The sequence below is a fragment of the Gallus gallus genome, chromosome 19 (assembly GCF_016699485.2).
Source record: "Gallus gallus isolate bGalGal1 chromosome 19, bGalGal1.mat.broiler.GRCg7b, whole genome shotgun sequence".
Classification (NCBI taxonomy): Eukaryota; Metazoa; Chordata; class Aves; order Galliformes; family Phasianidae; genus Gallus; species Gallus gallus.
In genome coordinates, this window is record NC_052550.1 from 3,370,783 (window position 1) to 3,383,310 (window position 12,528).

General features: G+C 44.2%; 1 protein-coding gene across 1 annotated transcript in view; it reads left to right on the forward strand.

Moving 5' to 3' along the window:
• The first annotated feature begins 473 nt into the window (after window positions 1–473).
• MYBBP1A (MYB binding protein 1a) overlaps window positions 474–12,528 on the forward strand; it is a 50,891-nt gene continuing 38,836 nt past the window's right edge. Inside the window, exons 1-16 of the mRNA XM_015295967.4 lie at window positions 474–685; window positions 786–881; window positions 1,126–1,209; window positions 1,565–1,639; window positions 1,762–1,869; window positions 2,331–2,521; window positions 2,826–2,993; window positions 4,235–4,352; window positions 6,628–6,917; window positions 7,225–7,332; window positions 7,938–8,063; window positions 8,845–9,051; window positions 9,701–9,809; window positions 10,212–10,299; window positions 11,222–11,373; window positions 11,997–12,086. Of these exons, the coding sequence (XP_015151453.2) occupies window positions 515–685; window positions 786–881; window positions 1,126–1,209; window positions 1,565–1,639; window positions 1,762–1,869; window positions 2,331–2,521; window positions 2,826–2,993; window positions 4,235–4,352; window positions 6,628–6,917; window positions 7,225–7,332; window positions 7,938–8,063; window positions 8,845–9,051; window positions 9,701–9,809; window positions 10,212–10,299; window positions 11,222–11,373; window positions 11,997–12,086 (2,181 nt within the window). The 5' untranslated portion in view covers window positions 474–514. The remainder of the gene's footprint in view (window positions 686–785; window positions 882–1,125; window positions 1,210–1,564; window positions 1,640–1,761; window positions 1,870–2,330; window positions 2,522–2,825; window positions 2,994–4,234; window positions 4,353–6,627; window positions 6,918–7,224; window positions 7,333–7,937; window positions 8,064–8,844; window positions 9,052–9,700; window positions 9,810–10,211; window positions 10,300–11,221; window positions 11,374–11,996; window positions 12,087–12,528) is intronic.

Sequence of the window (12,528 nt, forward strand, 5' to 3'; positions counted from 1 at the left end):
GTCTGCAGCGCCGCCTCGGGACGGGCTGCCCGCGCCGCTGCCTGACGGCAAATCCCAGCGCCGCCGTCACAGGCGGACACCGCGGCGCCGCGCCTTTGTGCCGTGCGGTGCGGCGGTTCCGCGCCGTGTCTGTGTGGCTGCGCGGGGGCTCGCGTGTGGGGAGCTCTCGGCGCAAAGCAAAAGCACGCGGGTGATTAGAAATAAACGAGTTCGCGTCGCGCCGTTTGTTTGTACGTTTGTGGGGGGCTCTGAGTGCTTCGGGTGCCTCGCGGAACCGGGATCCTCCATCTCCCTCAGCGGGCGCGCAGGCAGCGCCAGGGAGCAAATCTGAGGGACGGGGGCGCGGCGGCGGCATCCCTCAGTGAGGGGGGGCGGCGGGGCGGCGGGGCGAAGCGCTGAGCGCGGCGCGCTGCCCGGGGAGGACCGACGGCCCCGCGCCCGCTCCGTCCCCGCTGCCCCGGAAGAGGCGGGGCGGGCAGCGCACGGCGGCGGCCCCACGTGTAGAGGCGGCGGCATGGCGGAGCGGGAGGCTCGGCACGGAGGGGGGGTGCCGGCCGACCCTCGCGGGGTGCTGCGGAAGGGCCGCGCCTTCCTCGATCTCTTCTGGGACATCGCCAAACCCGAGCAGGAGGTGCGGCTGGCGGCCACCGAGAACCTCCTGCGGCACCTGAGGGACGGCGGGGAGGTGAGGAGAGGAGCTGCGGCCGGAGTGGGGGGGGCGGCGGGGCTGCGACCCCGCTGGGGTCTGTGCGGGGCGGCCTTGTCACCGCCTGGCTCTGTTTCAGGATGAAGAGCTGAAGTACGCCCTGAGGCGGCTGGTGGAGGGGCTCGGAGCCACCCGTGAGGCCGCTCGGCCGGGCTTCAGCTTGGCCCTGGCGCAGGTCAGTGCGTTGGAGTCGCGGTATCTTTTCCCTCAAAGGATTGTAAGGATATTTTCCTCGGGTTCCGTGTATATTGCGTTTAAAAGTTGCTGATTGTGGTCTAATGAGTGTGTCGGAGCCCTCACTGCTCTGTTCTGCCCTAGTAAAGCAGCACATCTGATTCTCAGCCCTGTTCTGGCTGAGCTTGTTGAGTCTTCGTGGAGTGCAGGAGCTGCCAGCTGAGCTGTGCCATCCATCTCCTCAGGTTTTGCAGGCTTTTGAGGAAATCCCGCTGTGCAGCGTCCTGGAACAGATACAAGAAAAGCATAACCTGGAAAAAGTGAAGAAGGTGAGTTTTGTTGGCCATCAGCTGGCTGTTCTCTGCTCTCTGGGGGTCCGAAACCTGCACAGCGTGGCTCTGTGGGGTTCATGCAGTGAAAAAAAACCTGGAATGTTTCTGAAAGCTGAAAATAGATGGCGTTGTTGTCTGTCACCGTTTTAGCTGAGGTTTGGCCACGTGACAGAGAGATAATCGATGACAGGCACCGTTAAACATGGTGCTGGGGGTTGTTTCTGGGTGTCTTACCTTGTTCTAGGCTGAATCTCTCAGCCACCGTGTTCCTCACATCAGAGGTGGAGCTGAATGTGGGGTCTGACTTCTCAGGGGGTTGGGTTTTTATTCCCTTATTTTTTTTCCTTTTCAGAAACTTGTAAGAAATGCTGCTTTTGGGAACTTCTTTGGTGTTATGGCTCTGTTTCAATCTGGCCGGCTTATCAAGGTAACATTACCAACATTGCCATTGTTGTTATTTGTCAACAGTGGTTCTAGGGCTGTCTGAAATAGAGGGTGTAGAGGGAAAGACTGCATGCCCTCACTTTTTGTGTTGTCTTTCTTTTCTAGGACCAGAAAGCTCTGCTGGAGAGTATCCAGCTTCTGCAGCAGCTGGCACATCACCAAACACACCTCAGAGACCTCCCTAGCAAAACTCTGGTTGACATTCTGTCAGAGGTATGGCCACAGCCTGTGGTGAGTGGGAGGAGGGAAGGTGTTGCTTTCGGAACTGCTTTTTCAGTACTTTGTTCCTAGCTAAAAGTTGAGGGAGGATTATGGAAGAGTAACTTTAAACTGTGGGAGCTGTGTTGTAAGTGGTCTTTGAGCAGATGCTTTTGTTCTGGGAAGGATGCTCTGGTTTACTTTAGTCTGATTCCATCATGGCCAAACCCGTGTTTGCTGACAACATATTGTCCTGTTCCGTGTGGTTCAGCACCTGGGGGACTGTATGGCAATACTGGGTAAGAACTGGTTAATTTTGGTTGCATCACCATAAAGACTAGTTGTAAGGCTTTTGGAACACCACAGGCTTTTAGTAAAACACTGTACAGTGCAGATGTTTTAGTACACTACACAGTAGGTTAGTAAAATGCCCTCAGATGTTTCTCACATGCTCTCTAACCTTCGTTTTTGTCCAGGTTCCTGAAACTGTGTTTGAGGAGGTGCTGTTTGGCATCTTACAAGCTGATCTGACTTCAGCCTTCAAATCTCCAGAGAACCTGCACCTACTGCTTGTGGGCATGCAGAAGTTCCCCGGTGTTCTAAAACCTAAAAAGCTAAAGAAGCTGTTTGGCTCACCTACTATTGTAAATGAAGAAAACATCCCCAGGCAAGTTGTTAAATGAGCACCATTAAGTGCAGCATTCTTGGTCTCTTGGCTATCTGTGAGAGAAGTATGACTTTCCCTCTGGAACCTGCCTGTATTTACTACTAGGAATGCTTTCTAACTTTCTATGGTATGTTAGGGGTTAAATGCTAACAGCTATGCAGGTTATTAAATTATAGTTGACAGTTCTGAGGGGTTTTGCCTCTGGTGATTAGGAAATATTCTGCATTGTTCAGCAGGATGCATTTGGCCTTCAGCAATCCCCTTGCAGGCTTGATCTCTCACACTGTGCTCTTGCTTCTTGTAGACTTGTAGAGCTTCTGGAAAGTGCTGCCAAGTCAGAGAAGAAGGACAAGAAATTGCCCAGCGTAGGGCTTGATTTGCTACAAGTTTCATTGAAGGAAGGTGCCTTTGAACTGTTCTGGAGTGAAGCTGTGGAGAATGGACTATTCAAGGAGAAATCAGGACCTGTGAGGTTTGTTCTAATGTGCAGTATTTATTGCTTTTCTTATTATCCTTCTGTTTCTTGCCTCAGTCTTTCTGTTGCCCTGAGGTAGGATGGAACATATGGTTTCTGATGACCAATGTGAAACATTTGATTATTTAGTTTTATTTATTTATATTTATTTTATTTATTTAATTCTGATTGATTTAATAAATAAAATTATTAATTTGATAGTTTATTCATGAAAAACCTTATAGGAAGCCAGGAATTATCAGTAAGATTTCTGTTAGGATGGGCTGCATTAAAATGCCTGAATATTATTCGTCTCCTTTGGTGGTTTGGGTTCTGACACAGTCTGTATTTTAGTGGGATATGACTGGGGTTGAAGTCATAACAGTAGTTGTTTCAGCTCCTTTTCCAAGTTTAATATTAGATCTTTACAGGATTTTTAGATTGTCTCCCGAGATTCATGCTGTACAAAAATAGTGCAAAATCCTCAATACAAATCTGTGAGCATTTAGGGGTGCATAATTTAATTTGGATCATACCAAGCCAGTCTGGGGACAGATCTAAATCTCTGTTAGGTGAAGTGTTTGAAAGTCGTAGCCATGCACTTACACATACATATGTATTTTAACATATTACATGAATATCACAGTGAAAGGAAACCATTTTCCCAGCCTTGGCAGATTGTGTCTTGTTTTAGTTGACTTGAATTGACATCTTTGTACATCTGAAAATGTGTATGCTCAAAAGTGTTGCATTATTTAGCCTGACTTCCTGCAGAATTGAGGCGATTGCTGTTTATCTAACAGTTCTTGAGCCCATTGGACAAAAAAAACATTGATCAAATTTGACAGCAAGTTGCAAAAACAAATACATTTTTGTTAGTCCCATGGAAATGGATACCTGGGGAGAAGAGAACCAGCAAGTGGTTTGAGGAAGGGGCTGCTGGTGAGGATGCATCTTTTTCTAGGCAGTGGAGGACGTGATATGGGCAGAGATCTTAAAGCTCTGCTAGCCAGAAGGAATGTTTTCAACAGTAGGACTTTTTAATGCTGGATCTATGTAGGATCCATGCGTTTTTGACTTCAGTCTTTGTGCATGGTCCATGCAGCCTGTCCCCATCACTTATTATGTCATACAGTCATAGAATGGCCTGGGTTGAAAAGGACCTCAAAGATGGTCTAGTTTCAACCCCCTGTCTCATCTTTCTATGTGGCTTTGTGACCTTGTCTCTGTTTGAGAGAATCTTCTTTCTTTCTGCTCAGTTACATGTGCTACCGGCTGCTGGGCAGTGCTCTCCCACTGTTGTCTGTGGATCAGCTGCAGATGGTTCTCAAAGGGAGGGTGATGCAGCACTATGGAGAGCACGTTGTAACAACTCAGGTAGGTCTTCTGAAGGTACTCATGTTCAGGGATAAAGACACTGTTCTGAGCAGAACTTTACCCCTACCTCTGTCCACCTTTCTAACCTTTTGTATTTTATACATATATATATATGATTCAGACCTTGGACTCTTTCTAAAAGCAGGGTTGTTGCATGATGGCTGATTGCAGTGGGACTGAGTGAGTCTGTGTTTGATTGTTAGTGCCTATTTGTGTATTGCTATTCATACTTATGTTAAGGAGTTTGGAATCGTTCACTGCTTTCATAGATGTTGTCAAGAAAGCTCTAAACATGAGGGAAGCAGAGGAAGGGCAGCCCTCAGCATACTGACAATGTCACACGTCATCCTTTGGCAGTCCTTTTGATTTTGCATATCTAGAAGCTTGTTTTTGCCTGTCAATTTGCTGGGTGTTGCATGAGCATTTGAGAGCAAAGACAAAAAAGGACAACTTACTGTTTGTGTATTTCAGTGCTTGTTTCATTAAGCACATCTTTAGCACAGATTTTATATGGAAATTGGATTTTGGAACTCCTCTTCCTCTGTCCTACTTAGGAATCAAGCAAACAACACATCCCTACTATATAGGGAGGGAGAATAAAAGGAGCCTGCTGATAATAATGGGCTTTAACTTGGCTGTCATGCTACCACAGTCCTAAACATTCTCAGTGGACCCAAAAATCATTGCCCTTTCTTAGGAGGGATTGGACTTGGTAGTTTTTCTGTTCTGGTACCAAAGCTGTGATAGATGTGTGTTTTTGCTCTGAAAATAGTGATTACTATGCTGCTTCCAGTATTCTCCAGAGTTTCTCCACAGACTGAGTTGTTTTCTGGTGTCTGGCTTTTCTTCTGTTCTTCCACGTGCATCAAAAGATTTGTTAATGTAACTCCTGTCTGAAGTATACAAATCCACTGAAGACAACCTCTGTCTAATTGTATGCAGAGAGAAAACCCTGGTTTGTAGTTGAGGAAATAGAAAATATCTTAGTTTTATTTTCTTTGTTTCGTTTTCTTCCTGTATGCAGGTTGTTTGTTTTGAAAAGCAAATGCTGTAATATTGTAAGTTCTTATTGAATTCATATTGCTAGGAAGTAGGCAAAGCTTGAGTGGTAATGATTGGCAGTTATCCTACTGAATCTGCTGCTTTTTTTTTTTAGCCAAGGGAGCAAATGTACTAAATTTGTTTTTGTTGAGAAATGATGGAACTCCCACTGTGAGTTATTAGCCTGTTTGCAGCAGAATCACTTGCTTTTTTTTTCCTCCCAGCTTTCATACTGATAGACAAATCTGGAGGTTTTGAATACAGGGAAAGCAGGACCTTGCTAAACTGTGCATTGTGTGAGATGCCCTGTTGGAATATTTATGTAATGGGTGGATGGATTTGTAGTTAATTAGAAATCTATAGAGCTTTTATTTTAAAAGCAGCGTTCCCTAAACCTTCACTGCTGTTCTGCCAGGTTACTGTATTGCTTATGATACCATACCAGACAAGTTGTTTTATTCATTTACAGAAGCTACGTTGCATTTTTGTAATGAAGCCGCAGCTTGTCCTCTTCAAGGTTGGGCCAGTTATGCTTCTGTTTTTTCCAGACCAAAAGTGAAGGCAATAGATGCTGTGGACAGAATGGTGAGGTGGGATGTGTCCTGGTGGTCTGCATGCTGTTGGGCAGTCTGCCAGCCACATGCCTTGCAGATCAGTGCAGCATTAATAGGCTTTAGCACAAAACAGCTGCACTTCAGGACATGTTTTTTGAGGTTATGCTGGTAACTCCCCCTTCTTTCGGAATGCCTCAACACTTCTGAGATGTCAGGGAGAGAAGGTGGGATTTGTCCCATGTGCTGTAGACCAGCAGGCTCCAGGGCTGCTAGATGAGAACAGAAATGATGTGGGAGGATTTCTGAATTGAGGGAAAGTGTAAAGCAAATGGTGTGAGAAACATCCTGAACCCATCCCCATAGCATAGAAGTGAGCAACATAGAAGCTTAGCTGCAGTGCCCCACATGTGGTCTGGCTGGAAGATTGACATGTGGTCAATCTTGACTGGTTGGGAGAGTCCAAATGGAAGGGTTGAGGTACGTGCCAGGATTCTTCGGTTGCTTACAGTGATTCCTTTTACATGAAGTGAAATCAGTGACCTGCTGTGTCCCTTATGGAAGTGTTCAGGCGTGCAGCTTTAATTTACTTATTGCAGTCAAATCTGTACAGTGATTTGTTCTCCTAATGACATGCAGACTCAGTGTGCTGTTCCCAACCTGCTTGTTTGACTGTTTTTCAGCTTCCAGACCGATTTAAGTTTGCTCCAGAGATGGAAGCATATGTAGATAAATTCCTGACCAGCTGTGATGATCCGGAGAGGCAGTTAGCAGTGATGATCGGCTTCTCTACGCTCACCAATCAAGGCTACCCAGTGGTACCCAGTGTTTGGAGGGTGGTTAGACACCTGCAGCCAGTGGCACTGCAGAAATACATTGACTGGCTCAAGGACATGTTCCTCAAGCCAGACTTGGGCTGTTGTTTAGACTTCTCAACTAACCGGCAAAAGCAGAACCAGGAAAATAAAAACATGTGAGTGTGTTTATGGTGCGTCTTTTCACTCTGTTTCATGGTTAGGGGAGCTACCAATGCAGTTCTTAAAACGATTCTGGTGAACTGTAACCCTTTGGTGGGGCAAATTGATTGTTTGTTGGGTAGTAAAAAGCAAGCTTGGGAGGATTGTATCTCTTCTTATGTACCTGTTGCTTCTTACCACTTTGCCATTCGTAATGTAAACACTCTAAGTGAAAGTCACCTCTCGCTGTGTTGGGTTGTGTGGTTTGAGTTTACTTTCGTGTGGTGTTCGAGCTACTGATTGTGTTCAATTCCCTATTGAAAGAGCACAGCATAAGATTGCTCGATTAAGGAAATGGATCATCCACCGACTTATGAGCATTGTTGAAAGTCCGGTGAAGAAAGAAGAGAGCCTTGTGATGGACATTTCCAGGTGAGAATGATTTAGGGACTGAATGTCACGTGTGCTTGGGATAATTATTATCTCTACAGCAGTGCTCCAGGTAAGCTGTTCCCATGGCACTGAGCTAATTGATACAGAAATATTCCATAATTGGTTATTTAGAAGATGAGGTTCTGTTTTTAAAATGTGTTCTGCAAACTTGGACAAGCTCCTGTTATAAGTAGTTCGGGCCCTTACAATCAACTCAGTCACGTTTGTTTTTGGTAAATGTTAGGTTCCTTCTTTAGACTGTTTGAAGATGTCACTTCTCATCCTTGTGTCAGATTTTAGTGAGTATTTATGTTTCCGTTTGAGTCTTGGAGGATATAACCCAAATGTGACAGTATTGTATTGTGTGGCCTCAAATGTTGACACTTCACATTTGTGAAATCATGAGCATCCTTTTCTCTTCTTTGCCCTGTGTATGTGGAGAAAAGGGCTTTAATGTAGAGAATGGTATTTTTCAGTATTTAAACATCCTTAAAAAAATATTGCATGTGCTGTGTTCTATTTAGTTTTGTGCAGATAGACTGTTTCTGCTCTACTATCACCTAACTGGCTTTTATTTTATTTTTTCCTCATTTTGCCTATTTTAGGTTTTGCTTCTTCCATGCTTTCTTTGAGACTAAGAAAAAGACTTCCCAAATACCTGAGACAAATGCCCTTATGTCAGAACCCCTCGATGAACAAGCTCACTCACTGGCAGCAAACTATTTCTTTGGGTAAGAGTTTTCCTTGCATGCCCTACGTTTGAAATTTTTTCATCTTTCCTGAAGGTAAAACACCGCAATCACCATGCAAATGGCACAACAAGATGTTTGAGCTTGTGTGCTGCAATTGGAGTGTTGTCTGTTTGACTGCAAGCCTAGGAAATGGCTTCTTTAAGGAGATCCTATCTGAATGTCTCAAAGATCCTAAGCTTTTTTTCCAATAAAAGCAATTTTTTTGCATTGCGAATCTACTGGGCATGCATGTGATAGTCAGGTAGGCAGTTGAACTCAGAATGCCTTTTCTCATGTGGTTTCTGTTGTCTCTTTTGCAAACTAGAAGTAAAAGGACTAAAGAGAGAGGTGATGGAATCACACACGTTGCTGTTGACTTTCTGTCTGGTATGTGTGTGAGTCGCTGATGGCTCCATGTGCTAAGGGAGATGGAGTTAGAGCAGTAAAACAGGCATGGAATAACAGACAGTCAGGTGATTGCCCAGGCTGATGCTCTAACCTCAGCAGAGGGAAAATAGAGAACACAATGGGACAAAGAACAGGAAACAGCTGGGAACAAGAATAATAGTGTACAATGTCCTTGGAGGCACCGAGGTAATGAGGTGTACATTACTGTGCTTGGATACATGCGTGGGTTGAAAGTTAGGCCTTGTGAATCTGGGTTGAAATGAGTGACCAGAGCTCCGTGTTGAGTGCTCTGTTTGGGGGCAGTGTTTTGGCAGATATGGAGAAGGTGATCTAATTCATCTGATGGTAATGTGCTGGCTGTTTTTCTTTTCAGGTTACTTCAGACTTTAAATACCTTGACTGTTTTGGGGGATACAGCTGAGGCAGCAGCCTTGAGGGAGAAGCACATCCACGGTGTGACTGCAGATGGGAAGCTGTGGATCTTTCATCTTGTTGAGTATGCCAGTGAGCTGCTCTCCAGTGAGAAGTACGTCAAAGCTGTGAAGCCTTTTACCAAGGAACAGAGAGATGCTTGGGAGAGGTGAGAAGTTTGGGAAGCTGTGTGCTGGGATCATGGGATGAGGAGGCTGAAAAGGCCTTGGTCTTTGTCTCTGGGCTAGTAGAAGATTTTGACTGTATTCTTTTGTCCTCCTCTTGTTCTGACTGCTGCAGCAGAACTGTTTCACAGGCAGTGGGAGTTGTGTTTCTTCCCCTTTAGTATCCTGCACCTGGTACTTGGGTCTCAGGATGCCTTCCTCTTTCTCATCACCCAATTCTATTTTATTCTGTCTGTGCATTAACAGTATGTTAAGTGGTTCTGTCCTTTTCTATTTTCACTCACAGTCCCTCTCCCAGACTTGTTAGCAACTCTACTAAGGTTTTCTCCTTAGGATGCCCGTTCAGACTTCCCACTGACTCTTTCCTGATGCTCTTTTCTGGGCATGGTAAGGGTGTTTGTCTTCGCTATAGTATTAGAAATGTAGCTTGTGGCCAAGTGCAGAGGTTTTATAAGCCACACAGAGGTTGAGATGCTATTGTTAAGACTATGTATTGTATGTATGTTCAATATCAGTAAATTAGAAGTTGAGTATAGAAAATGGTTTTGTAGATTTTGTCATGATTTTAGTCTGATCATAGGAGAGGATTTGCTGTTGTTATCGTGAGAGACTCAAAAGGATTTATTCCTTCAGATCACTTCAGTCTGTGAAGAACCTGCAAAAGAAGAAAAGTAAATCAGACAGTGCCAAGCTCTTTGCTTTTCAGCAACTTCTGCTTTTAATGGCCATTCATCTTTTCAAGGTAAGCTCTCTCAAGCATATTTGAGTAGTGCAAAATGTGTTGATAGCGAGGCATCCTGAACACCCAGCTGGAGAATTTCTTTGTATTCAGAGATTCATTCTTTCACTGCCTCTGGCTTCTAAAAATGGGAAATTGGGAGTTAATAAACTGATTCTTAACACTGTCTGTAGACATCAAGTTACAGGGGCAAAGCTTGGCCCAAGCACTGGTTGTGCTATTGATTTGTTGCCGAGTGAAGTAATTTCTGCTTTGTTTCATATTTTCTTCTGTAGAGGATTGTAGTAGCTGATTTTAATACTTGTACTTTTTAGAGAGATCCTTATGTTTGGGATATGTTCCTTTTGCTGCTGTTGATATTGAGGAATTCACAAACTGTTTACTGTCTTACATGTGGTCAAACAGAATCCATCTGAAACAATGGATCTTCTGAGTGACCTTCTGAACTGCACAGAGAGGGCATTCAGCAAGGAACCTAAGAAGAAAAAGACTGGTGAGTCCTTTCTGCAGAGAGAAATTGTATGGGACTGTTGAAGCCCTGTCAGAAGACAGAAAATGGAGGTTCTGCATTAATTAATCACTCTGAAAATATCATTTCTGATTTGATGCACTTTTTCCCAGGAAAATCTCTCCTTCATTCTTTCCTCATCTTTCCAAATCTCTTGTCCCACCTTTCCATCCTCATCCTCAGTTGATGATGTTCCTATATGCCCCTTACAGAGTTGGTGAGCTTCAGATCTTGCTGTTCTGATGAGCGGCATCCAACAGAGTTCACTCATTTTGAGTCCTTGTTCTGTGCTGCCCATGAGCTTGTTGAATACAGCAGGCAGGCCTGAAAGTTGTTACTTCAGGAGCACAAGTCCTGGACTGTCTGAATGCATCCTGTGTGCACACATAAGACAGGTTCTTTCTTGGTCAAATCCCAACCTATTTCCACAGGCCCCAAGTGAGACTGGACTAAAGCAGCAGAAACAGGTTGGGATTTGACCAGGAAAGAACCTGTCTTATACTCATGACTTTGTCTCTAAGTATGGTCTTATTCTTCTTAAATCCCTATGTAAATTGGTAGCTTACAGAACAGAAGCCATAATTTTTGGTGACTTAGTTGTATGAAGATAAGGATTTCCAGTCTTTCAGACTAATAGACCACTCTCAAACCTCTTTTCATGGGCTACTGTGACTACTGATTTCATTGGAAACCCTGTAAAAATCATATAGTTTGGCTAGCTAGCTGCTGCTAATTGCTTTAATGTGATCAAATAGATACCTCATGAAGTGCAGAAATGCTTATCTAAGTAATGATTAAATTAATTGTAGGTTTTGTTACTTGCTGAAGCTTTGCAGTCACCTAAAAACTCTCTCAGGTCCATTTCTCCTTGTGGTTAGTTGTCTTCCCATTGTTTGTTCCTCTGCAGAGAACGCAGAGCCAGAATGGGTTGAGGTGATTGTGGAAATCCTCCTCTCCCTCCTTGCCCAGCCCAGCCTGCTCATACGTCGCATTTCCAACAGCGTGTTTGGACGGATATGTCCTAACCTGACCAAGAAGGGCCTGCAGCTGATCTTGGATGTAAGTCGTGTCCCTAACAGGTAGAGAAGCGTGTCTCTATTTTGGGATTAAATAAAAGCCTCCTTGATTTTAAAAAATGTCTGTCGTATGTGTGCTGCTGAATTATAAAAGCAGTTGGTGGACAATTCCTTTGTGAGAGCATGTGATCTAATTGTAGGCTATATTCCTTAGCAGTTTTGGGCTGAGGAAATTCTTGATGCATTTTATATAGCTGGTATGTTTTATATGTGACTATCAAAGGTAACTTCTTTTTTTCTGGAAAGAATAAGCAGAGAGGTAATAACCAACACTGCAAACTTGAATTGGTCACACTGCTGAGTAAGGTGGTGTCTTCTGAGGGAGCAGCACATAAATGGCAGAGATCAGCTGTCACGTACTTGAAAGGACAGACCTAACACTTAATTTGCAACAAATCAAATGTAGGATCTGTCTCCACCCTCTGCACCTTTTTTGTTACTTGTAGAAAGAACTTAATCACTAACATGGTATTAAAAGTCACAAAGTTGCATGCCCTTACTATGTCAGCGTTCAGCTGTCTTTGTGAGCTGCAATTCATCTTTTTTGTGCATGCAAAGGCATTGAAAGCACTGAAAAAAAGGAAAAACAGTCCCTCTTTTCTGCAGGTTCTCGACCCGTACCAAGATCAGGATGAAGAAAGTGCTGTTGTTGTAGTGGAAGAATCAGAGAAAGAGAAGAAGTCTGCACAGGACACGGTAATTGATGTGGCATTGCTTGTGCCACACAATGTTCAGACCTCCAGCATGTAACAGTAACATTTCTGCTGATTAGTTGTAATGTAGATGTAACTGCATTTCTCTGTCTTGAATGAAATGGATGTGGCTCTATTAGGATTTATTCTAAATGTGAAACACACAAATGGTTTGCTGGAAGTGTATGTTTATTAGTCTCTTGGGCTTGAAGGAAAATGCCATTGTGGGTATGGCTGTTTGAATAGGTGAGACTTCCTGAGAAGAATTGCCTACATCCTGAGATTAGCACAGCCCTCTCTGCAGCCACAGATCAAATCATGGTCGTGATGCACCATCATCTGAATTCAAGATCTTGAGCTCTAAGAACTGCAGGTATTCAGGTCATGAAGCATTATTAAGTACTAGCAGAAAGGGAAGTCAGATGGGGGGCTGTTACTTCAGTTCT